General features: G+C 42.3%; 1 protein-coding gene and 2 long non-coding RNA genes across 7 annotated transcripts in view; 1 reads left to right on the top strand and 2 right to left on the bottom strand.

Moving 5' to 3' along the window:
* The window catches only part of LOC121689801 (transcription factor E2-alpha-like), a 46110-nt gene extending 40218 nt beyond the window's left edge, over positions 1–5892 (bottom strand). For 3 of the 5 annotated variants that reach the window (XM_042070000.1, XM_042070208.1, XM_042070138.1), the window contains exons 1-2: positions 5352–5890; positions 52–165 (exon numbers count right to left, since the gene is read on the bottom strand). In XM_042070000.1, the coding sequence (XP_041925934.1) occupies positions 52–105 (54 nt within the window). In that variant the 5' untranslated portion in view covers positions 106–165; positions 5352–5890. Of the gene's footprint in view, positions 1–51; positions 166–5351 lie in introns of all 5 variants that reach the window. The other 2 variants (XM_042070286.1, XM_042070083.1) reach the window with 2 other exon arrangements.
* Positions 5893–21583: 15691 nt separating this feature from the next.
* Positions 21584–22917, bottom strand: LOC121709331. The gene is made up of 2 exons (XR_006031911.1): positions 22512–22917; positions 21584–21986 (listed from the first exon to the last, which is right to left on the bottom strand). It is a non-coding gene; the product is annotated as an uncharacterized LOC121709331 (long non-coding RNA).
* Positions 22236–27040, top strand: LOC121709339. Its single transcript, XR_006031915.1, has 3 exons — positions 22236–22568; positions 25361–25568; positions 26664–27040. It is a non-coding gene; the product is annotated as an uncharacterized LOC121709339 (long non-coding RNA).
* Positions 27041–27500: the final 460 nt, after the last annotated feature.

Below are 27500 nucleotides of genomic sequence, written 5' to 3'. Positions count from 1 at the left end.
ACACACACACACACACACACAGGAGCAAAAGAAGCAGCATTTTTAACTCACCGCGGTAAAGTCCAGCAGGTCGCTGAGTTCTTTGTCCGTTCCCACGGCAGCCATTGGAATGAAGCCTCTGGTCTCACCGCACACACTCACTCAGCCACTGAGACTAGACTAGTCCTGATCGAACAGACAGACAGAGAGAGAGAGAGAGAGAGAGAGAGATGAAGGGAGAGATGGAGGGAGAGGAGCCCCAGCAGAGAGGGAGAGAGAGATGGAGGGAGTGAGAGACAGGCAGGGAATGGGATGGACAAGGACACACACACAAGAGAGAAGACACTTGAGAACTGTGGACTGGTAGGTAAAGAGCCACTCAGGAGACACGCCAGCGTGTGATTGGCCAGATCCCGTGTTCTAGAATCCCCCTGCTCCCCGCCCTCCTGCCCTACCACCTCCAATCCAGAGCCACTTCCTGCTGGCCAGACTGATCTGCTGAAAGTAGACGGAAACCCTCAGGCACGTGCTGGCTGGCTCTCACACACACACACACACACACACATGCAAACACACCTTGGCTCAGGCGGAGGTGTTCATCCTTAAGCAGGTCAGACTTTGACGACTCACGCACTGACATCCAGGCCAGAAGCCCAGCCGTGTTACGTTGCATGGCCACACACACACACACACACACACACACACACACACACACACACACACACACGTTACGGTTACCTGGCCCCAGACTGACCTGGGCCAAGCACCACACCAGACAGACAGGCCAGGGCAAGCTTACTAACTAACTAACACACCAGACTCACACACTCACACACACACACATTGAGGGCAGCCAATAGACATAGACACACCAGGAATAAGCCAGTAGACAGGACGACAACACCACACAGGAGTGGAAAATAGTGGTGTACACATGAAAAGGTTGTGCTACTTTCCTGATACATCTTCCATTTACTGTAGCCCTTCAGTAAGCCACATATAAATGTGTGTGAACACAGTTGAGTATTTGAATATCAATGAAGACTATCCAATCAAATGCAATACAAAAACAGGTGGTATACACAGTCCTAGTGTAAACAGGCTCAGGGATTTAGAAAACACTTATTTTTAAGATAGGTAAGGTGCATACACCAGCTCATAAACAGAAGAATCATAGAATTCAAAATGGCGGATTCCATCTTGGCTGGGTGGATCAGGCAAGTTTGGCGGAACACGGCAACAATTTGGGAAATTAGCTTATTCACTGTGTCCCCCAGAGTTAGATATGGTGACACATACCCCCCAATTTCGCAAAACAAAAAGATAAATGAGCTAAACAATTCTCAGTTTCATGGATTAAAGCTAAATAGATTGATCCCTACAAATTAAACATGCATGCATCAAGTTGAGACACACACACTACCCTCATTATACATTGAAAGATCAGAAGACCCCTTCCCTTTTTTCTCTTTGTTTTTTTTTGCTTTCCAAAGACCGTGCCTATTTCAGTTTTGAAAAGCACCCTGGGTTGGCTCTGGGTTTTCCCAGCAGCAGCCTATAGGAGCTCTGAGGTCATGGTTAACCCTGACAGATCCACCAATCCCCCCCTACTCCACGCTTACTAGAACCCTGACCAAACCTCATCAGAGAGCATTGCCTCTGACGCCACAACACGCACTCTCCCACTGGTCAACCCCTGCTCGCTCATCGGTCAGCCACCGCCACCACAATGCTCATGCTAACAGCAGCCTCCTTCCTCTTCCCCTCCCCTGCTCCCCCACCATCTCTTTTCGTCTGGCGGCCGTCCAGGCGTGGGCTCTTAAAAACAACATCAAACGCACCAGCGGTGGCTTTGATAGCATCGTGGTGAAGTGCCTCTGGTGCAACGCAACCGCCTCGCCTCGTCTACACTTCTCTAGCAGTGTCCACTGCAATGAGTGACCATAGATCAGCTGACTCACAGCCAGGCAGAACCGGGTGCACAACCGAAGTGCAATAATTGTATTTAGAAGTCTATTTGTTTGTGAATGTGCACACCACTATTAAGTCTGGTGCATAGCCAGTTCCACTGATTACAGTGGAAGCTAATTGTTGCTCCGCAAATGGAACGCTTCAGTTCCATGCCTGCCCGTGAGGTGTATTTCCAGGTCAGTTATGCGGCTGTGTGTGTACCATGCGGACACTCATCTCCAAATACGCGAGTTGGGCTCCGATTTGAAGAACTGAACTGAGCTGAACTGCACTGCACGCTGCCATTGATTCTGGAGGTAACTTCACCACACACTAGAACTGGACCTGCCCTGAGACGGAAGCAGGCCGCGTCCGTGCCAGAGCTGGGCCAGAGCCTAGATCAGAGTAATGCTGCTATGTGGCGCATTCAGCCATGGGCTCTGAGTGGAGGCCACTAGCTGACAGCATCGTTCTGTGGCTCCGCGTCACACTCCTTCACACACTCATAAATCTCAACACAAAAATGTACACATAAACACACACAAGCAAAAACAGCCACACACACATCAATACATACCAACATACACACACACACACACACATCTTAACACAGATAAAATTCCCTTTGAGCACCAGCACCCATTCCATGGCACTGGTTTCCACACACACACACACACACACACACACACACCGTATCCCTGTAAACCACATGTCCCTGTAAACCACAAGTTGGACGTCACTACACTGATTGTCTGGTGCATGTGGCCTGCTGCGCTGCCTGTCACCGTAGATGAAGTGTGAACTATCAGGGGGAAGAAAATGTCTAAGGTGTGAAATGTGTGAATGCCGCATCTAACCGTCTCAGCCAATGGTGATTCAGTTTAACCCACCTTGTTGTTCCAACAATCAAGTTACCTTCTCTGAGGATCCTAGCAAATATCTGCATCCTATTCTACAGCTGTGACCACATGGAACATGTTAACAGGACACAAGTGGGATTTTTTTGTCAAGGCAGAAACTATCATGAAAGGCTTGGAGTCGAGTCGAGGTGCTAGCCAGGGGTTTATCAAATTAAATAGATAAAGCGCACACCCCTATATATTTGATACCAACCTTGATAAAGGCTGCCGAAACGTTGGTTAAATAAACACACAAAGAGATAAGAGTGTGCAGATACTCTATATATTTAAAGGCAGAAACTAAGTCATAAACGTGGCAGTGATCTATTGAGTTGTAATTACAGTGTCCTTATAGAGTGTTAACAAATGTGTCATCACCATGTCTACCACTATAATCCCATAATATGTTACTGCGGGCCTGTGTAATGTAGTCTATCGGCTATCAGCCCATCCGTCACCACATATAGAATGTGGAACATGAAAAATGGAATACAGAGTTTGGGAATTGGAATTGAGAGTGTTGAGTGACATAACGAGATAACAAAGGCTGCTTTTCTTTGCTAGCACATTCCGTGCTAACAGCTGTTTGGTTTTTTTTTTTAGATTAAAGAAGAAGAAGAAGAATCCACTAAAATTGTGCATAAAAGGCAAGTAGAGTAGCCTTACACTGCCATTACATGACATATCCCTTCACAGGATGGCAACAGGTTTTGCTCTCTGAAACATCTCAACATGTAGAACTTTGCTTCTTGCAGGCCTGGCTGATACAGTGTGTTGATATATTGTCACTAGGACAACTGACATTAGGAGTGCATAGGGGTGTTGCAGTAGCCTATTAATTCACATGGATGGGAGCTTTAGCAAAAAAAAAAAAAAAAACATTTCGATATATTGTCAACTTACAGGTGCATGGTTAATGGTTCCTTGGGGGTTAAGAGGCAACATTGAAGATCTGTTAACTGATTATTTATCAGATCCCTTCCTACGCAAAATAACATCCTGCCATGCTGAAAAACTGCACACAAATTAAAACTAACGTTGAGAAACAGAGACACTTCAAGCACAATGGAGGGCGATTCATGGTCTGTTTAAACCTTAAGTTTGTGCAAAGTAGACTGATGACAAATGTTTTTACACCGGGAGTCTGGCCCTATTAGACCTTATTATGGAACTCACACAACTTGAACACCATCCAACAACTTATAACACTGCCGAGACATCGTAACAGCCCTCCGTGTGCTCAACTGTTGATTGGAAAGGAGAACACAATGAACCGGACAAGGACGTCATCAGGGCACAAAAAAAGAGAAATTATGCGAGGGGTTGACCATTGTGTTTGCTCATCCTCTCAGAAATGGACCAAGTCGTGGTGGTCAGGCGCCGACCCCCTACCCCCACCCCTTCAACCTCACACCATCCAACCCACCCACCCCCTTCTCAACTACTCGCCTAGGCCCTCCAGATGGAAAACATAAGTTAGGCCTGCTTGTTATTGGTTGTGAGGGAATTCCTCCCATCGCTGGGCGACATTTGCGAGCTACATCGTAGTCAGATTAAAAACGCACTCATGTGCTAGGGTGGTCGTGAGAGATTCGCACGCGTTGGTCGGTACGGGCCACCCTGTGCTCGTTTACCCGAGGCCTTCGGAAAGTTCGCTTGAGTAACCTGGCCCTGGGAGGACAGAGGAAGTGCGTGCGGAATGATATCCCAACCGGCCAGCACTCGAGCACAAAGCCTTAGCACAGGGTCCCCCTCTAAAGTTTTGCGAGACTGGATTGAGCTTAAAAACCCCGACCGGGTCGCTAATAACAGGGATAATGGAGAGGCCAACAGACTGACGATTATTTTATTCATACTAACAGATTATATTCCCAAAGGAATTGGTGAATAGGTTTAAATTAGTTGCAAGAAAATATGAAATAAACGGGCCTCCATTATTCCGGTTGAAAAAAAAACATCAAATCATTAAAGCGACCAAAAGTAGCAGCATTCACCTAACAGTAAGACCGTTGACTGAAAGACAAATTGCCCGAGATAAAAGGTGACTTGATGAATCTGAAATGTTGTACAAAGCTAACAAGCTTCGCAAGCTGCATAATATAATTCCAATCGCCTATATTGTTTAAATCTGTCCATGAAGAAAACAAACACAATAAACTCTATTCCCATTATACTAAGAGTGGAAATAGACCGTTTTGGTTCGGTTAAACTTAACGGAAAGTAACTTTTTAAACTTGACGTTGTTGCCAAAAGTGAACAAAGAAGTCATTTCCCATCGGGCAGCACAGCCCACGGTCTACAACTAGCTAGCAGCTTTACGCACTAGTCAAGACAAAAAACTTGGGACCCCGCTTCATCATAAACTAGCTCAGCTAGGCTAGGCTATGCAGCTAGCTACATTCACAGTACAACTTGAAGTATTTTATGCAAAAGTTACCCAAATTGTCCATAAGGGGTTTTGATGCTGTTGCTAGACTATGCCGACTGTCATAAGTTCAATATTAATACCGAGAAAATATCTACCTTTGCTCTTCAGAAGTCTTGCATCCAACAGGAGAGGATAGTGTTCTCGGCAGAAAGAAAAACATAAAGTTGAGGAGAATCCCCCTCCCGTGCTCTAGAGCCCCAAAATTGGCCGAATGATATCTTTGCCTTTCCTTTATTCCAGGGTGCGCAGAGTCCAAGCAACAATAGCAATAACAATGTTGCCGAATACACAATTATTCCGAGTGCTAAATCGTTCTTACGGCTGCTACAATTGTAACCATTTCAGCCTCAGAGTAGACATTTTAGCAACCTCCACATTGTCAGTCCGATTATAGTATCCCTCCGCGCAAAACGAGGAGGTTAGCTCCAGTGCGGTGTCCGGTTACAAACGCCCAAATGTAATACTGAACGATTAGATAAGATATCGACTTTAATTTCTATATCAGTTCAACGGAGAACTTAACAAATATAACCCCAAACTAAAGGGGGAGAGCCATGACATGCGTTTGATTTAGTCTTATGCAAGGCCTCGAGGTCTAGTATAGCCTACGTCCACACGCGGAGGAAGACCACATACACTGAGGCGCGATTCTGCTGAAACAGTGCGAGATGGAATGATAAACCCGTAGGTATCTGGCCAATTGGAAACCGAAAAATATTGATGGGCAGGCTAAATCTCCCAATAAACACGCATAAGCCCGCCCACCTCAGCGAAAGGCTAAGGGAGTAGCTGAAGGAAACTGTGAACGCTGAATATATATTGTTTGTGTGTCATTCCCGTTCGCCGCAATAGCTGGTAGGCCTACATTTTCTTGGAATGACGGCCAGTGTTATAGATAGAGAGATAGATAGATAGATAGATAGATAGATAGATATATGCTTTATTTTTCATTTTTATTTTTCATTATATAGCGTAAACTTCATTATGTAACTGAATTCTGTATTCTGAAACTCTATTCTAATCTCTTCTGTTTTGTTATTAGTCCTCCCTGTTCACAAGAACAAGATGGATCTTAGAGTACATTTCAATTGAGAATTGCTCTGGTGCTAGAAAAATCCTGGCCACTACACCAGGCCAAGGAACAGTCATGGTCCCAGTGATTTTGGGACAGAAAGTAGACGATAAAGTTTTGCTATCTAAGAAGAATGCATTGTACAAGTCTATCTCCCTATTCTTTCTTATTCATCATATTTTCCCCAACAAATAGGATAACTGTCATGCTGCATGAACATGGGCCAACACTGATGGCGAAAACCACCTAGTCGTTCTGGTGAGTTTTTGTCCTCCTACCATCTCCACAGACCCCCTGGTAACCACTACCTTGTGTTTTTTAAAAAAAGATCACCCCATGTTATCATAACTAGGCTACATTAAAATGATAATGTTACCAAAGTCCAATCTTTTTTGTGTAATTGACTCAGCAGCACTCTGAAGCCACTCTGTTGAGTGGTTCATTGATTCAGTAAGAGTTTTAGTCCTTAGGGTGTGATCTTGCACCCACTCTTGCTAGGTGCCAGTTGTGGCACCTCTGACACGACAGAGCTGAGTGCTTGCTTAATTGGAGGGCTCTGAGGAGCCTTCAAAGACCCCAAAGCCTTCCCAAACAGAAGTGCACACAGGAGCAAATGGTGTCACCCTGAATGAAGGTGTGAAACCATAGGGTTTTTTGAGGGCCTTTTTTTCGACATCAGGCAAGAGGAAGCGGCAGGAACATTTGGTGTTTGTCTTTACACTGTAAAAAAACGCTGTCAGGGTGCAATCAGTGCACCATTGCCTGCTCTGCGGTGTTGTGAACTCAGTGATTTCCATCTCCTTGTAGACACTGTCATTCAAACATTTCAAAATCCATAACCACAATTAGCCATAGTCAGGATTGTTTGGTTTTTTTTACATATTTTTAACGTGAACCATAACATTTTTCTGCTTTATGAGATTTTATGGAAGAGCAGAGGAAGATATCTGGGTTCTGGATGGCAGATGTTGTTTCACTAAAAAAGCTGTGCGTCATGCCATGTGTAACTGAGGTGCAGCTACTCTAACATGCAGTCATTGCTGTTAGTGGCTTGCTATTTTCCGCAATGAATTTAAATATTTCAAGAGGTAATTTTGCTCAAAAGAACTGTCTTGACTCACTCCAAAGACAACATAAAATAGTCTCATGTTGCAGAATGGGGACTGTTCGGACTCTTGGCTTCTGAACTTCTTGTGTGTCTTTGAGATGCTTAAACTACGTGGCTAAATTTCTTTAAACTGGACAGTATCTTTCCCAAACAGGGAACACTGTTTCCCAAAATTACTTTTCTTTGCATTGAGAAAAAGGGTCAAGTTTTCTGTTGGCAAAATTAATATGTTAAGAATTCAAAGATGCAAGTTTGAGTCTGGTGTTGGACCCTGCTTGTCTGTATAAGGCAGGTTACACATACAATGGTGAAACTGAATTTGTATCAACACAACTCACTTTTCCAGGCAGTGTTTCACCTTGGTCCTCATCTGGCTCTGATCTGATCCAAATGTGGTCATGTCTATGGTACTTGCCCATCACAATCAGGAGCAGTCAGTGGCATAGATATCAACACCACACACATTCAAATCCATCACGATCAGGGTCACTGCCATGGATATCAACACCACACCCATTCAAATCCATCATGATCAGGGTCTCTGCCATAGATATCAGCACCTGACACAAAAAACTATTACGATCACAATTCGGTAGTTAAGTCCGGCGTCAAGGGCCCAACAGCTTTTTAGTTAAAAAATGTTTACTAGCGCAGTCAGCCAGTTTTCGCAATTTGTAAACCTTGTCACCATCACCTCCATTTTAGTGATGGTAAAACAAAATCACTTAACCTTAATCAGATGGAGAAATACAAGCTGCTCTGAAAACCAACTTGGCCCCATATTCTATCTTTTATTTATTTATTTATTTTTAGGAGGGTGGGGGGGGGGGGGGGGGGGGTGGTCGGGGCCTACTGATAACATGTCAGAGTCGCTTATCTAAAATCGTCAGTGGTCTGTATATCTCATACGAATCTCAACCTCATTGGGTCATCATAAGGGTCCTTTCCACTACAGGAACTCGGGGCATCACACCATAGTTGTTACCATGTTATTACCAGGGCTCTTACACAAACAGACAAAGTCCACATTAAATCTTTCTATCTTTGAACTATGATATTTTAAAAGGAGGAGGAGATTGATGAAAGTATCTGAGAGTAATAACTAAAGGACGAGATCACTGTTGGCGGTGTAACAGATGTAATTACTGGTAATAAGCATACACATTACAGGAACTCCCAATCTGGACGGTGAAACCTTCAACAGAACCCAACACGGCCAGACAGCAGAGGCAGTGCTGCTCTAGCATAACAAATAAGGCAGAAGGAGAGGGCTGGGTAGACCTGAACACCAACACACAGAGAAAGAGAGAGAGAGAGGAGTGGACTGTGTCATTGTTTTAGAGGTGTGTCATTATACAGGGTTCAGCTGTCTGTGACATGAAGTGGTTGCGTGGATGGGGGGTGTGTGGTTGTGCTTGGGTGTTGAGTGGATATGTGGTTGGGTGGCTGGGTGGATGGATGAATGTGGATGCATGGATGTGGATGGGTAGGTGCTGGGTGGATGTGGATGGGTAGGTGCTGGGTGGATGTGGATGGCTAGGTGCTGGGTGGATGTTTTAGTGTTGAAGTAGAGACAGAGCCATCAGTCAGACTGAAAGCATACTCCTGCGGCACGCAAATAACCATGGAAACCACATGTTCAGTGAAGATGAAACAAACAGAAAAAGAAAAGGTGCACAGTGCATCACACAGGGCTGAACATATGAAGAGACAGACACTAAACAGTATAGTGTATATAAAAAAAACATTGGAGATAATGCAAGTTATGGATGCCTAATAGTACAATGGGGCTATGACACAACCCTCACCTCTGATTCTGAGGAGTCTGGGAAATCAAACATTTTCAGACATCCTGAAAATAAATTCTATTCAATTTAAAATGTTCAATTCTATTCAACTTAATATTTTCTTTTGAAAATACTTGAAAATGAAGGGATTCTGCTTCCCCCACTTCCCTTCAGACCTCATGAGGTAGTGCTAGAGTTGCGATATATGGCGATCAGTCAGCCCGTCCAGATCAGTCTCTTTACTTTACTTTACTTAGACCATCTCCACCCCTGCATCAGAGGATTTTTGACATAGATCTCTGTTTCTCGATAGCCTGGCTAACGCCAAACCTCATCTCATTGAGATGGGGTCTGGGAACTACACATTCATTTTCTCGTATTTGAAACGTGGTTTACGAATGCCCAGAGCCGTTTATTGGGCGCTACGAATGTCTATCAAATGCGTCTGTAAGTGGCTCATAACGGCTTCGGTGTGTCGTCATCGTCTTGCTGTCCACCCTCTGTTCTGTGATTGGTTCCTTCGTTGAGTCCATGGAATCCAGGTGGCCTAGCAGCGTGAATAAAATTGTGCGCGTAAGGCAGCATGGGAAAACCCAGGCTAGTTTCTCGAGGTCACCGAGTACTGTTGGTACGAAAAAAATATGAAAACAATCGGTTTTACCTTGCTTGAGTTGCAACAGCTAAAGCAGCCAGGCAGCTACAGCGCTACACTCTGGGGGCATGAACATGGCATGTCCGTGAGCCCCTATATTCCCCAGAGTGTAGCGTTTTTTCATACCAACAGTACTCGGTGACCTCGAGGAAAATCGCCAGAATTCTCCTTTAAAGCCTGCCGTACAGCGCCCTCCACTATATTGGCACCCCTGGTGAAGATGAGTAAAAAGGATGTATAAAAAAGTAATCTTTGAGTGTTTTATCTTAGTTTCACAATGAAAACAATGAGGGTAAAATTCAACCTTGAAGGGAAGCAAATTTATTCTGAGAAAAGAAGAAAAAACTCCTCATAAAGAAATAAATATTTTTAACAAAAACACACGTGTCATGCCTCTTTTTACTCATCTATACCAGGGATGGCAATAAATATGAATATGGTGCTGTGTCAAAGGCTCAGTAATTAAGGTAAATCACAAGGCAGACGCTGCCCACAGGATTGTGAACAGACCGGAGCTCTCTATGCTGTTGTGGAGAAGATGATCATATTAACAGGACGAGACTCTATGCTGACGTCCGAGTGGCCCACAAAAAGCCATTATCTTCCCGCCTCACAGAATACGTCTCTTTCTTCTTCTCTTAACTCTGATCTATTTTGGTTCGAGGGGGAATACATTTACCCAAATCACACATTAAACATTTTCAAAAGATAGCAATGGATCAAGGTCACTGCATGCTGCTGAACTTTCCACTGCAACACAGTTGATGCTTTGTCCCATAAATTGACAAATAGCAAAATGCAATTTTGTGATGCATTCACATGATGGAAGAGAGTAGAGGATACAGAGAATACTGTATCAGTCATCTGGAGAGACACAGACGGAGCGCTGAGAATGCATTTCAAATGCACTTAATGATATTATGGAATATGCTATTAAAACGGGGAGAGGCAGGGACAACGAAGGAACAACAGAGACACAGGCAGGAAGAGCAGATTTGCAGTGATGGTTTATGGTTCCAGTGCAGCTCTGCAGACAGAAACAATCAATCTGACACAGACAGACAGGCAGGGATACCAACTGATAACAGAGAACCGAAATGAGACCCCTCAGGTTTTTTTCTTTTTTCTTTTTTTTTTATGTCTACCACAGTGGCCCTTGATTTCCCCGAAGTGAAGATCAGAAGTTCCGCTGTACAGGAAACCAAAGACTCAGGCCGACCCAATTCTCACTAACTCCTCTGTCCTCCTAACGCCACCCACCACAACCACCCACCCATCAGAATTCAGAAGGACTCAGAACTTGGAATTAGGAACCCAGGATTCCAAACTTGGAATGGATTTGAAAAATTGGAATCCTGATTCAAATCTATCCCCATAGCACATGTCAGGTTGGTATGAGGAATGAGCTGTAGAAATAGGCTGTATCCTTTGGGCCCTCCCTGAGCAGTGTGACCTCTGTCCTTGGCAAAGGTCACCACAGACCTGCCTGACAGAGGTGCAGGGGATTCACCTACCTTCACCATGGTAACCCCCCAAGGAGACAGCAGACGCTAGTGGTATGTGCAGGTGCTTCATGTGAAAAACCAATGAGGTGAATGTGAGCACAACTACAACATCATTATATCACACACACACACACACACACACACACCACACACACACACAAACATGAACAAACACACAGATACACATGCACACCTGTCATTCTCTCTCATGCACACATACACACACACATGTACACAGAGAGACAGAGCCAACCACATGAAGACCTCTTGCAGACCCCTGTGTAAGATACACATGTCACTTCCTCTGTAAGCATTCTCTGCCTGACAACACTCCTACCAGTGTGCGTTCATGTGGCAAACACAAATACAGCAAACATATGCATGCCTTTGTGCATATAGATACATACAGGTAAGGTAAGGCTAAACGTTTCCTGCCGGTCGCCGTGTGCGCATACATGCATTCACCATGCACTGATATGTAAAAAAGAAACACTCAGTTCAAACAATAGAATTCAATTCATTAGAATAGTTATAATGATGTTATTATCCTATGCCTAGTGATAATGACACACACTATGGTTCCATGCCCTGTAATGTTGATGTGCTTGTCTCATGTGCTGTGATTATAGTTTGAAGGTATGATGAATGTACCCGTGCCTGGTTTTGGTTGGGTTTGTGGTTGACTTTGGGGACTGGGGTTGGAGTGGCTCTCTCTCTGCAGTCGTCTGGGTCAGAGAGAAGGTCAAGCTAAGGGACAGCACCCACAGAGGGCCTGGGTTTTCCTTCCCTCACTCTGGTCGGGTTATCTGCCCCATTTTCACTCTCCCCTCCATCCACCCACTCACACACACACACACACAGACAGATAGACAGACACACACACACACACACACACACACACACACACGCACACACACACTCCCGCACACTCACACACGCTAAATCCCAAAGTCATCCCTAAAGTCTAAGCCCTGAACCCTCACACACTTAACTGACATCAGTCGTAGGTGATCAAGTTTGTGAGGGTGTAAGGGTTCAAAACGCTAATAACAGGAATGGGACAGCACCTATCATTAAATTGACAACACAAAAAACATGTTGCAAACATCCGTTTCCGTTTTATGGCAGTTGTTTACTGATGTTTTTTCAAGGTCCAGCCTCCCTTTGGATAACCCTGTCTTTCATGTCCCAACGCTATGAATTGTAGGTAATTCCCTTGACTAATGTGCATAGATACATTTCGATCTCAACACATCTTCATCGGGCAAATAAGAACTGGTAGGGAAGGCCTATATCACATGACCATATAGGCCTAGTAATCAGACACCTGCCTTAAACAGGCAGGGTGCACCCATTGATGGTAATCAGCACAGACATGCAAGGCACTAGGCCCAAATCTGTCATTATATTGAAAGCTGTGCTTTTTTTTCCAGAAACATTATGCAAAATACATGTAATGGCAATACAGAAACAACATTGTGTAAAATACATGAAATAGCAATACATATAAAAACAGTGGCTTGTATAAGAATTTTCAATTGGCTATGCCATGGGAAGACTAGTAACATGGTGGAAACATCACAAAAAAGGTTTAAGATCAAAATACATGTTTAGAGACATGTATCTAAAGCATGTATATATCCCTTTGGAGACATGGTATCTAAAGTATGTAGAAAGCATCTCTTCTGAGGAGGAGATTGTCTATATCTCCCCCTCGTCCGGGAATAGAGACCTGTTCAATCCCACTATATCTAAGAGTGGATAGATTATGCTTCAATGCAATAAATGAACTGCCACTGGATTTTTTTTTCATAATAAAAGCCGCACACTCCTTCATTTCACTTCCTGTTGACCTGACCAGCTAACCCCAGCGCTACATATCTCAGCTACCGTGCAGCACTGCGGTGGCGCGGTTCGCAGAAAACTGTGTGTGTTTGTGTGTGTGTGTGTGTGTGTGTGTGTGTGTGTGTATGTGTGTGTGTGAGAGAGAGAGATGCAAAGAGAGAGAGAGACGTGGAGGACAAGAAATACATAAATAGATGATGTTTCTCATGCATACATTAATCAAGCCTGGGCTTAAAGAGACCCTTCAGTGGAGACCTCCTTTAAAAAAATAAGACCAGGCTTCATCCATGTACAAGAAACTAGCCCTTTGTGTGTGTGAAAGGGACTCTGACCTATTCTTCAGTTTAGCATTTCTCTACCACATGAATTCAGAACCACAGTGGGATATAGGAGGTTGGAACAAGTCTTCCTTTCACAGAAGGTAATGTGGTTGTGTTATGGCAGGAGGTATTGCATCAGGTGCGGAGCTCTCGGCTGCAGTGGCACTGAAGGACAGCAGATGACAGGCTGTGGCCATGCAACCACTCCCGCTGGGCTGCATGTGAGAGCCATCATGGAGGAGAGGAGAGGAAGAGCACATGACGGAGGAGAGGGGGAGAGAGATGGAGGGGGGTGGGGTGGGGTGAGGGGAAACAGGGGAGGAAGAGGATATGGGAGAAGGAAAGAGACAGAAAGAGAGGGAAAGAAAGAGGGAGAGAAAAAAAGAGAGAGGTGCCTTGGGAGCATTAAACAACAAAAACAGCAGTGTCTCTGTGTGAACGTATCTCAGTGTGTGTGCATGTGAAAACACACACACATACACACACGCACACGAAGTCATTGCTTGCCAAAATGACATCATTTGCGCTCCATAACACATATGCCGCTATTGTCTGTGCCAAGATACCTAAACCCATTCTGCTCTTCAGTATCCCCACCTCCTCACACACACACACACACACAAACACACACACACACACACACACACACACACACACACCTCTGTGGGCAAGGGTGGTGGAGTGTGGGAACGCCCTTCGTGGCACCGTGCCCTCTCCGGGTCTCTGTGCCAAGCTGTGCCAGCTTTGATCACCTCCATGTTCTCTCTCTCACAGTGTTCACTGCAAGTGTGTGTGTGTGTGTGTGCGTGTAGAGTACGGGTTCTGAATGCCATAGATCTGATGACCATTGGCGTCCAGTCGCACTGGTAGGGACTGCGGTCATTATATTTTCCTATGTAATTGCACAGTTGTTTCCTTCAACAAACTACACGGTTCTCAAAACGACATGTGATATTTGATGATAAGTCAATCAGGTGAGATTGCTGCCTCTCTGCCACAGTCACACTATACACACACAAGCAGAGGAAAAACACTCTGCAAAACAAATCACTGGAGATACATCCCTATTTGCTTTCCCACCGTGTTCCACATCCAGATGTGATGATACCTTTTTTGTAGTCCCTGTCTCTTTTTTTTTTTCTCTATATATCACTCTCTCTTTTTTTCTCTGTCTTTATGTTTTTTCTATTGCTCTTTCTCTCTCTTTCTGTCATTTTCTATTGCTCCCTCTACCTTTCTTTCTCTCTCTCTCTTTCTGTCTCTCTCTCTTACTCTCCATCTTTTCCTTTCACTCTCTTCCTTTGCAGTCTTTTCCTTTTTTTACACCCACCCCCCCCCCCCCCCGCCCCCCTGTCTGTCTCTCAGATTGGAATTCATTAGCAATCAAAGGAGCCTGTGTACAGCCTCAGCTCTTAATTACCCCCACATTTGCATTTTTGCATATTAATGAGCCTGCTGCAGAGCTTGCTTGCCGCAGTGACTCTCTCTCTCTCTCTCTCTCTCTCTCTCTCTCTCTCTGACTAGCCAGGGCCTCCTATATCCCACGATGCCTCAGGGCAATGCATCACATCACGCTACGCCACGCCATTGCCAGTCCACACACAATATGTCCGTCCGGGTCAAAAGGGGTAGTATCGGAGGACTTTATAGTAACAACGTCACTTTGAGTGGCAGGAACAAATGCTTTGTCTTTGTGTGAGAGAGAAAGGTAATATGAAGTGATGCTAACGAAAGATGTGGCTATGGCTTCCCAAAACACATGAGATTGTGGTCATTTGTCGGACTCTTTTGGTGCTCTGGGTTTTGGGGTGAGGAATGCGGAGGCAACACATCTCCTCTCCAGCATATGCCCTCTCCTGACTTTCAAACAGGAACAGTCAGGCAACTGCAGACCCTCTGCCCAACTCGCAATCTTAAAGACAATCCAGGTCCAGATCCAGGTGATTGTGTCAGAGATATGGTGTCATTTTTGAGCAGACACACACACACACAAATGGACAGACGCTCACTAGCAGGAGCAGATGTAGCAATACACCATGACATAACAGCACCTATATTTATATCCAGGGCAAAAAAAAACATATTTAGGCTTAATATATCACGTCAAATAGGCAAAATATATCACATCAATCACAGTCCCCCATCTCTTATAAGCAACACAAAATGATAAAAGAAGAAAAAGAAGAAGAAGAAGGAGAAGAAGACAGTATGGGCCAAAAAGAAGATTTATTGTAATCTCACAATGAAAAAAAGAGGAAAAATCCAACCTTGAAGGGAAGCAAATGTATTTTGAGAAAAAGGAAAATCTCATATTTTTAACAAAAACACGTTGCTCACAATTATTGGCACCCCTGCTTGTAATACCTTCTTAAGCCTCCTTTTGCCAATAAAACAGCTTGTAATATTCTCCTATGACACCCTATAAAGTTGGAGAATACAAAGCAAGGGATTTAAGACCGTTCATCTTTACAAAATCTCCCCAGATCGTCCAGATTCCTAGGTCCACACTTGTGCATTCTCCTCTTTGACTCACCCCATTGTTTTCCTATGGAGTTTAGATCAGGGGACTGAGATGGCAATGTCTGAAGTATGACTTTGTGTTCAGCAAACAATATTTGTTTTGATCTGGGCATTTGTTTTGGTTCATTGACCTGATGAATGATCCAATCATGACCAACTTTTAGTGTATTGGCAGAGATTGACAGATTTCCTTTGAAAATGTTCAGGTTTTTCTTGGTGTTCATGATACCATGCACCTTAATTAGGTTCCCAAGGCCTTTGGGAATAAAAACAGCCCCACAATAGCACAGCCCCTCCACCATAATTCTCATTAGGCATGGGGTTCTTTTCAGTATAGCCATTATTCTATCTACACCAAAACACACCTAAAGTGTTTCTAGCCAAAGAGCTCAATTTTCATTTCATCTGACAATAGACCACACTTCCAGACAAAGTCACTATACCATTCAGTAACTCCTGCCATTTACATTGGTAGTTAAATGACTGGACAGGCTTTTACCTGTCATGTCCTCTAAATAAGCTATTAGCAGTGAGGTCACTTTTGAAGATTTTTTGGGGGACTTGGTAACCCCAAGATGATACATTTGTCTGTAACTCTCCAACAGTGGTTCTTATGGATTTTTTTGCTTATCTTACCATCCGCTATACTGTACGTGGGGGCAAGATAACCATGGGCCCTTGTCCAAGCATGTTTGTCACATTTCCAGATAATTAGACCCTTTTAATCATTGTTTTAACTGTATATAGGCATTTTCGACAAAGTACCTGGTTGTCATAGACATTCTCTGACTTACAAATGTCAACACACTTTCTTTTTATTTAAATTTAGTGTATTCTCTTGTCTTTCCGATGTTGAAAAATGACTAGAGGATTTAGTCTCTGTGTGACTTTATTTTCATACCATACAAAATATTTATTTCTTTATGAGATTTTCCTTTTTCTCAAAATAAATTTGCTTCCCTTCAAGGTTGGATATTTCCTGTTTTTTCATTGTGAGATTACAATAAATCACCAACAGATTGTTTTTTATACTGGTTTTTAGTCAACTTTAGCAGAGGTGCCAATAATTCCGAAGGGTACTGTATCTCTGCAAAACTAAAGAACAAAACAAAACAAAACTAATAAAATAAATGTAAAAGAAGGAAAAACCTTGATGGCCACTAAAACAAACAAACAAAACAATAGTGGTGAAAAGAACACCTCAACAGACGCTAGATCGAGCTGGATGGTCAGTCAATGCAAACTCTCTTCTCCTTTGTCGCCACCTAATGGCTGATGCTAGTTACATTTCCCCGAGATGGCCTTGGACATAATAGCCTACGTTACCAGAGAATGTCTAATAGACGGACTCTGACGTTACGTTATTTCTTTCTACATGTCAAACGTATTACAATAGCTAGAAGTAGGCTACCGTGTGAATAAATGTCAAACAGCGAGTGTGATGCATTTGATATCAGTATTCACCTTGAAATTAAGGGCATTCCCTATGTAATTTAAGGTTAAGTTTAGGCTACGGTATTGCCCAAGGGATATCACCAGGCACCCTCCTAAATCTTAAATAGCCCCAAGTCTACAAGATAGGCGAGGCCTACAGCAGAAAAAAAAACTTTAACCGACAAACCTGGTTCGGGCACGACTCAGGACTATAACACAACAGAGTTCCAGCTGAAACTAAATATCTTGACCTTATCTGTAGGCTAAAGCAGTGTTTTTCAACCACTGTGCCGGGGCACACTAGTGTGCCGTGAGAGATCATAAGGTGTGCCGCAGAAAATCACCCAAATGTCACTCACTGGTCCAGAAAAGCAACTGTTGCATCAAAGAATTTATAACCACATGCTCTCATTGATTGTATGATTGCACTATTTGTGGTATGCAGGCATTGTACAACGGGGGCCCCATATCCAGTATTCACAGAATCATCACATATCCAGTTCATAACAACAATTAAATTAGATATAGTCACCTACAAATGAAACAGTGGGCGCTTGTTTTATTGAGCAGGTCTTGCATAGAAGCCATAATAAGGCCATATCTGTGTATTATTTGAAATTTTAGGCTATGGTATGTTTATTTTTTCCTCTTGTTTTGTCATGCCTTCAAACATCAATTTCCGTAGGCTATTTGTAAAAGAGAAAGTGAAAGAGTTCTCTACCTATCTATCTGTCTAGGCTGTGTTTTTCGAGTGGATAAAAGGTGCGTTCGACGACCACGTAGGTGACGTTTGCTGCAATATCAGCGATTTGTTGTGGAGTGTGAAATAGCTTAGGCCTACATGTTGGCTATAGGATATTCTTAAAGTTGTTGATAATTACATTGAGAGATTTGTATCGTTTTGTTTATTTTACATGAGCTAGGTTGTTTAGGAGTAGCCTACAATCTGATGCTAGCTCTTTATTTCAGATCCCAAAAGCAAAACAAACAAAAAAACAGTAGCCTTTAAAAGGGGTCTTTAAACCAATAACGGGATGCGCTGATTATTATAAGATAATTTACGGAATTGAGGTGAGTTCAAATAGCCTGGGGAAAACCCAGACGTACTACAGTTGAATGAATTAGTCAAAGTAGGTGTCAGGCGATAGCCTATGTTCAGGTTGCACAGTGGAATACCTGTCCGTGTCCACATAACATTAAGTGTTATAGGCTACTCAATTCATTGACTTACATTTTTTAGGCTTTCTCTTTATTTTTTAGTTTTCAAACATCCAAACTCCAATATGAGTTAGCATGGATGCTCTGCTGGTGGCCATGGAGATACAAGGTCAGCTCTGTTTTTACTGGGATTATAAATTATGAACATGTTCCCTGTAAGGACAGGTGTCCATCTGGAAAGAAAGATTATAGGCTACTCCTTAAAATTTTTGTCTTGATATGAAATCGGATCCTGATCGTGTGACTTTCTTTCAGCCCACTTGTGTGCTATTGTATTGTATATTTATTCTGACTATAAAAGTGGTTGATTTATTCCTTTCTGATTGGAGAAAGAGACATTCCATGAGGATAACCTGGTTCATCACATCACATACTCTATTAGACCACTGTACAAGTTACTGCTGTATGATGTGTTTACTTTGCTGTGTTTACTTTTTTACTACTTTTGCCTTTGTTTTTGCTTACTAATTATTTTTTTTATTTTTAAATGATTTTACCTTGTGTTTTATGTTTTCTTTTTATTATAATCTTTACCTTTTAACTATTCTTTGACTATATTGCCTTTCTATGCTTTTATTTGTTATCATTGTTTGGTTTTGTTTATGTAAAGCACATTGAATGACCTCTGTGAATGAAATGCGCTATATAAATAAACTTGACTTGACTTGACTTGACTTGAAGGCCAGACTCACCTGGACCCAGCTGTGTGTCCATGAAGAGTGAAAACTCAAAGGGCCAGTTTACCAACTTCAGAGAGGGAAACAGTCATCCCGAAAGGACATCTTAATGATGATATATTTGTGCCCATATTACACATTTCTTATAGACAGGTTTAGTGGACACAACAGTCAACTACATTTTACATAATGTCTACAGTTTTATCCAATAATTTTCATATTTGTCTCAATACCATATTCACTTCAGAACACCCAACACATTCACCATATCAATAGACAATGTGAGCTAAGCTGTGTATACTTTTGCATTACTTTCATATAAAATGCAATCACCTATCACCACCTCAAAAATTAATGAATATCTCTATCAGTCAGACATTTAGATATTAGCCTATATTTTGACAGTCTAAAATGCATGGTCACTAGCAAAAAGTTTAAACAAATTTTGTGGGTTGTCACGTTGGGTGTGGCATAGTTATGAAACGTTATCAAACGTCTGGCGCTTGGTGCAATAAGGTGGGCCTTATGTTTCTTAATCAGTCATGGGTGTGTTTTGGGCATAACATCCTTTAAACCAGTGTTTCCCAACCTTTTTTCCTTGAAGGCCCCCTTGCCTGTGTCTAAGACAAGCCATCGCCCCCTACCCGAAACTCCTACCCGCACACACACACTAAAAGAATAAAGTGATTAATTACAAACTTATAAGTTCAGAGGTAGTAAATAGCTATATGAATTTAAATGTGGAACAAAAATATGTTTTAATTTGGATTATACAGAATTTTGATTATCCAATTGGGTGTGTTATTGGGATTTTATACATTTAATGTGATATATATGAAATATAATTTTGGTAACCTTACAACCTCAGCCCAGGCAACATTGTGCGGACCCCCTGCAATCTCTGGCGACCCCTAGTGGGGACTGCAGACCCCAGTTTGGGAACCACTGCTTTAAACCAATGAGAGTGATATCTCTCATTCCCTTTAACGGCAAGCAGCTGGAATTCAGCTCGAAACAGCGCATCGGTATTTTGATGGTCACCTGTGCAGTGAAACTAACTTCATCGTAGTCTCATAGTCAACGACAAAACAGTAATACACAGTTACTTTCACTATTGACTGACAATAGGTTACCATCGAAAACATAGCCTGAAAAAGCAACACTTACCCCAATAATGTTCGAATAACTGAATAAAAAAACCTAAGGACATTTATCCTGCAGAGGAGTTGCATACTTACATCTTGTGACAGTGCGTCTTCAGCTGTGCTTCATATGTGCCTCTCGCCTCATTACTTTTATCCGTCATTACCAATTTGCAAATGCTGGTGAATAACTACTCACTGTGGGATGTATTTCGTAATATCTTTATTATAATTATGTTTCCCATTGTAATCGTGTAATTAGTAATGTTTTGCATGGTTCCTGTGGATGAGAGAAGCAGGGTGCGTTGTGCACCCGCCCATATCGCTGTTGATAATGCTCTTAAAATAACATATAAACAACTTGCCAGGATTTCTGACCAAGGTTTTCCTTGGTCAGTAGCGCAATGCATTTTAGGTAGTGTATGATAGCGATTTTTAGATAATGCGCCAGACCCCTCCTTAGGACGTTAATTGCCACACCCGGCATGGCGAAAAACTTGAGTCTACGATAGGAATAAGCTTTGCATCACTTTGCATCATGTCAATGATGATTATATAGACTATGCGCTGGGCTTTAGACAATCATGATAGGGCCCATTGTGCTCAAAACAGCCTAACCATTAGAGAGCTAGACAAAGAAATTAGCTATTGGACTCACACTGTACACAATTGTACATTGGTAATAAGGTAAAGATAATGTTGACTTTGCTATGGATGGACATATGTAGCTACTGGTAGTGTTTCCATCCAGAGAGAGGAGTCAGAAGTCAGCATTTTGTCAGCATTTTGATGTGCTCAGGTGCATGTTTGTAAAGCACACAGTGTGAAGAGTTTTGAGAAAGTAGACATGGTATTGAGACAGGTAGGCTATGAAAATGCTTGTAAAAAAACTGAAATATGGTCTGGTTGTGTAGCACCCCTCTACTCTACTTAATAATAAATTGCACTTTAAAGTCAAAGGAGGTGCTTCTATGAGTTACTGTTAAGTTTAGGCCAGTTCTAGGTTCGGCATTAAGGGGGGAGTAAATTGACAAGGACACCAGTATGTAAAATGTTATAAATAAATAATGCAGGTTTATTAAATGCAAGAATATCTTTTCTCTATGAGAAAAGAAGAGGAAATATTAGTAAATAGAAAATAAATAGTAAATAAATACAAAACCCTATAAAATAATAAAAGAGCTCTTAAAAATGCAAAGTATCAAATCAATAGTTAAAAACTCAAATGTCCAAAAGAAAAGAAATACCCGGGTAAGGTGGTGTGAGTGTACAATGTCAGTGTATGTGTGAAGGCTTATCTGTATCCAGGGAACAGATCCAAGGGGTTGGTTATCCAGTATGAAAGGGCAGTTCAAGGGGTTGGTTATCCAGTATGAAAGGGTAGAACAATTCAATCGATCCAAGGGGACTGACTCGCCATCCAGTGTTCCAGTGTACATAAAAAACCAATCTGCATACAGCAGTTTGAGAATACAATTAAGGATATATATTCAATATCAAAGTTGTAAGATATCATTAAATTCCAATTGAACTACAATTCCAGTTCAATTAAGTCCTATTAACTTAGCTAGGCACAAACTACGACGTTAGCGTCGCTGGTAATGAGAGAGAAGAGGTGCCGTTCTCACTCACACACACACACACACAGGCTACTACTGTGCGCGCTCCTCTAAACATTCTAATATTAACGTCTCCTATCTCTTAGGAGTTCGTTACTACCAACGATCATATATTTAAAATCATGTAATTCAATATATTCATTAACAACTTCTCTATTACTCAAAAACATACTTAAAGACAATATTATTACAATAGCAGCACTTAAAAGAACAATAAAGTAAAAGCATCTCCGATTGGTTTTTAATTAGTTAGCTCAGTTTTCTAGCATGCTAATCATCCTATTGACTTGAATGCACTATCAGCTAACGGTGCTAATCACTCGCTAGCAGAATGCTAGCGAAGTATTTTAACTCACCGGAGTTCGAGGTTCAAACAACACAGGTCTTCAACAATCAGTAGAGTATAAGGAAAGGTAAGATGATTCAATACGATCAATAGATTTAGAAAAAGTTAGATTAGAGTTAGATAAAGTTAGTATTCATTTTCTTAAGAGGATTATCAGTAACGTCTAATCAATTTCATTCAAGTGGAGTCTCGAGAGTGAAAAAACAAACCCGTCACCTAGGAGATGACTATACCACAATAAAAGTATTTTAGAATACCTGCACTTTCAAGCAGACCAAAAAAGAAATACATATAATCATGTAAACTCAGCTTCTTGCTATTTATTCATATTTATTCTATTTATATATTAAAATATTTATTGAACTCAAACTGTTCTAAAACTAAAGTTATGGTCTTAGTAACCAAACTTTAAGGTGGGTTACAGTTGCCAAAAGAAGCCTTGACTCTGAGCAGTTTTAGGGCAGACAGGCTTGACTTGTGAACATTACTTTTGGAGCAAATATGTAGTATATAAAAATAAGTAAAGGATAAAAAAAGCCATGATGAAATGGTAACGCTATAGCCTATGTAGGCTAAAGAGTCACATCGTGGGGAGGTTATTATGACCGCCGCGAATGCGGTCATTTTCGCATGCCCAAATTTCCGTCAAGGATTCCCGGAACACTGAAAGACTGGGGTACACGAAACTTGGTGGGCATGTAACCCCACATGGATAGCATGGAACCATCGTTTTTCGTTTTGATCTGTAGCCCCCCCGCTGGACTGGACCCCCGAAAGGAGGGTAGGGCAGACACAGTCTTCTGTGAATATCTCGAGAACCGTAGGGTTTAGGAGGACCATTTTTTTTGTATGTTGATCTCAAAGGGCCATGTCAACCCATTCCATAACTACTCATTTCATGTATAGCGCCACCTAGTTAAACACAAAGTAAAAATGAGGTGTTGTAATCGCAGGTATCTGTGACCTAACATAGTCAAAACCAAAGATTCTAGAACAGAGCTCTGTTCTAGAATCTTTGGTCAAAACTGCACGGAATTGGAAGTGTAGGATCATTATGACACCCTCTGTATGCACGCCAAGTTTCGTGGAATTCCGTTCATGGGGGGCCACACAATAAATTAATTTATGTTACTATACACCAACTGGCCTGTAGGTGGCCAGAGACAGTTTTCTGTGAATATCTCGAGAACCGTAGGGCCTAGGAGGTCCACCTTTTTTTATGTATGTTGGTCTTAAGGGGGCATGTCAACCCATCCCATTACCACTTATTTCATGTATAGCGCCACCTAGTTAAAAATTAAAAAGCAAAAAATTAGGTGTTTTCATCACAATATCTCTGGCTGACATGGCCAAAACTGCACGAAATTAAATGTGTAAGATCAGACACCCTCCGAATGCATGCAAAGTTTTGTGTACTTTCGTTCATGGGGGGCCTTACAATAAAATAATTTATGTGTACATTTAGTGACGTACACCAACAAGGATTCCCAGGACACTGAAAGACCGGGGTACACAAAACTTGGTGAGCATGTAACCCCACATGGATAGCATGGAACCGTCGTTTTTCATTTTGATCTGGACTGGACCCCCCGAAAGGAGGGTAGGGCAGACACAGTTCTCTGTGAATATCTTGAGAACTGTAGGGCCTAGGATGACCAATTTTTTCCGTATGTTTGCCTCCAGGGGTCATGTTAACCCATTTCATGTGCACACATGTGCACAAACAAATACACACGCACACACATACATTCACAGTAATCATACGTATGACACAAATACTCACACAGTAGACATATGTATGCATGCACAGGCACATACGCAGGCACACACACAAGCACGCACACACACACACACACACACACACACACACATAACATAAACATGTACATGCACACAATTCAAGAATTTCTCAGAATTATGAACAGGCAAGATGGAGGTGGGCTTGTATAAAATGAATTTTACATGTGAAATCTATGAACTAATCATGTTTTGGTACTTGTTGTCTAGCAGATACCAGTGAGAATTGAGTGTGGATAATGCAATTTAGTGAGACAGTTAGAATCATATAGGCCTTTCAACGTGATTTATTTTTGTGGAAAAAATGTGCTGGACTGGGCGGCGGTCATATTTTGTACCGCTCTGCGGTACATCTAGTTTTGTTACGTTTTGGCAAGTAGCCGTGTAATAAGTGGGATAATGTATAGAACGCCGGTCATTATTGGGAAAATAAGTCCCTTCAGGGCGGAATAAGACCCCTCTGCTGCGGGTCAGGGTCTGGTTCGGGTCCGGATCGGGACTTATGTTCCCGATAATGACCGGCGTTCTATACATTATCCCTTACATAACGTAATATTCCAAATGTCTCTTTAATTTGTGCCACCCCTGATTGGTGAGCACGTACAGTGCACTCCCGACCAACTGTGAAGCTCACCAATCAGAATTTCTTCTGTGCCCTCACACAATACATACACCCACCAACCAGAGGTGGCACAGTCAGGGAGGATGACTTGAATATAAAAGTTATAAAAGGTACCGGTAATTACGTTGGTTCATATTGCGATTGCAATAATTGTGCAGCCCTATAAATCAGTCATGCACTGATGCCATAAACTAAATAATAATGACCATGTGAAGACAATTTATTCAATAATACATGTTCATTCTACAGCTATTGTACACAGATATTCTTATGATGTAATGTAATCATTTGAAGAGCACTGGAAATAAATAGCAGAAAATAAATTCAGTGGCAAAGCATAATTACTTGAAAGCAAGTAAAAGAGCAATTAGAGAATATTTGCTGACCAAATCCTCATGTTTATTTCATTATTGGTGGAATGACTTGTTTTCGGGAAACAGAAGCTTGAGGAAAAAGTCATCACTTTCATGAAGAATGAACTGAAGAGACTCAAGAAGCTCCTGAGTCATGATTACCCAGAATCCCCTTGCAATGAGGAGGAGGAGGATGAGGAGGACCAGAGAGATGCTAGAGATGGAGCTCTGAAGATTGCAGTGCACATCCTGAGGAACATGAGTCAGGAGATCCTCGCTCAGCAACTGGAGAAGTGTGAGTGATTTATTCATTCATTACTGAACTTAGTTTATTGTTATTATTAGTTATAGTTTAATAGTTTATTATTAATTTTTTTTTTCCCGTCATCTACTTCCTGAATTTTTGGTCAACGATACCCGGGACACCGAACCACCGGGGCACATGAAATTTGGTGGGTATGTAGCCCCACTAGACTTTTACGGAAAAATTTCGTTTGGTCCCCGGGGGCCACTCCCCCACCGCGCTGGGCCCCCCGAAACCCAAAAAATGCAGTTTTTCCTAAATAACTACCTGAACCGTGGCACCGAGGATGAAGACATTTTTATGGTATGTTGGTCTCAAGGGCCCACATCAACCTAGCCCATAATCACTCATTTGTGATTTGCACCCCTCCGGTGAAAAATGAAAATGCAATATCATTCTGCTTTAATCGCCCCTATCTTCAGTTAAGATGTTCAGAACTGCACCAAATTGTATGTGTATGATTGACCTGGCATTCTCTGGGGGCATGCCAAGTTTCGTAGAATTTCATCCATGGGGGGGTCTAAAAAAATGTAGGTTATGTGTACATTTAGTGACTGTACACTCATTGGCCTGTAGATGGCGGTGCACACATATACACATGCACACACACACAGGTACGCACATACTATTGGTATTAGAACGGCCGATACATAATTACAAATTCAGTAGGATTAAAAGAAAGCCAAATATTCATCATCATCATCATGGCTGCATTTCCAGTATTGGCGATAAGTAGTCGTTTGTCCACTAGATGGCGCATCGTTGCAGTGAGACGTAATTTTGTTGGAAGTTAAAAGTGGGTTGGAAAAACAATGGGCGCTTCCTACAAGGACAGCATTTCGTTTCAGACTACTGTTACTTAATTTGTGCATTGACAATAAAGTATCACATGAACTAAAGATCACTAAAATCTTATGCAGAAGAAGAAACATTCACAAAAAATCCATCTATCCAAAAATGACCTTTGTTTTTGATAGCTGTTGAAAACGGCATGGAACTGACAGAGATGTTTTTGTTTATTAATAAATAAATAAATAAATAAAAATATAACATTATGCTGATACCTTTTGCTTTTCCCAAATACAGACAAACAATGAAAACTTCAATGACCTATACAAGACTGCAGTAAATCTGGCATTAAACAGTGAGCATGGACACTTGGACCTTTTACTGAGGTTTCTTCTGGGCCTCTCACTGGAGTCCAATCAGAAACACTTAAAAGACCTGCAGCCACAGTCAGGAAGCAGCTCATTGCACACAGGGCAAACAGTCAAGTACATCAAGGAGAAGATCAGAGAAACCACCACCCCAGAGATGCATCAACCTGTTCCACTGTCTGAATGACCACACTCTGGTGGAGGGGGTCCAGGGCTAACCTGACCCTAACCAGATGAATTTCGCTCCGTCTAGCTCCACTCATCCATCTGGAACCGATCCATTGAAGTGTTGCTTCAGAAGGCTGGGCCTAATCAAAAAATGCTTGCATATGATTGAATAAGCCACTTGTCCGTCATCTATTGACGTGCTACTTCAACCACTCACATCGAAGCCAACCCGTGATGCTAATAACAGTCTCACAGTCGCTTCTACGCTATGTCACATCTATGAAACTCCCGCCCTGCGTCCTGATTGGCTGAACCATAAAGTCGGTTGCAGAAATCACTCTCAATGGAAGAGGTCCCAGATGGATGTGAGTGAAGCTAGGCGGAGCTAAGCGGAACGAAATTCATCTGGCTAAGGTCAGGTTAGTCCAGGGCTACTTGAGGAAGGGAAATAAACCCAGAGAAGATCCGTCTCTTTCCCAGCTGTCAGCTCTGGCCTTTGTGCTGCTGATGTCAGACCAAGAACTGGAGGAGTTTAACCTGAAGGATTATGGGGGACCTGGTTCACCTGCCAGATCAGATGCAGGTCTGCTGAGGATAC

This window comes from Alosa sapidissima, chromosome 1 (genome assembly GCF_018492685.1).
Source record: "Alosa sapidissima isolate fAloSap1 chromosome 1, fAloSap1.pri, whole genome shotgun sequence".
NCBI lineage: Eukaryota > Metazoa > Chordata > Actinopteri > Clupeiformes > Clupeidae > Alosa > Alosa sapidissima.
The sequence above is the reverse complement of the archived record's forward strand: the minus strand, read 5'-3'. Positions and strand labels throughout refer to the sequence as shown.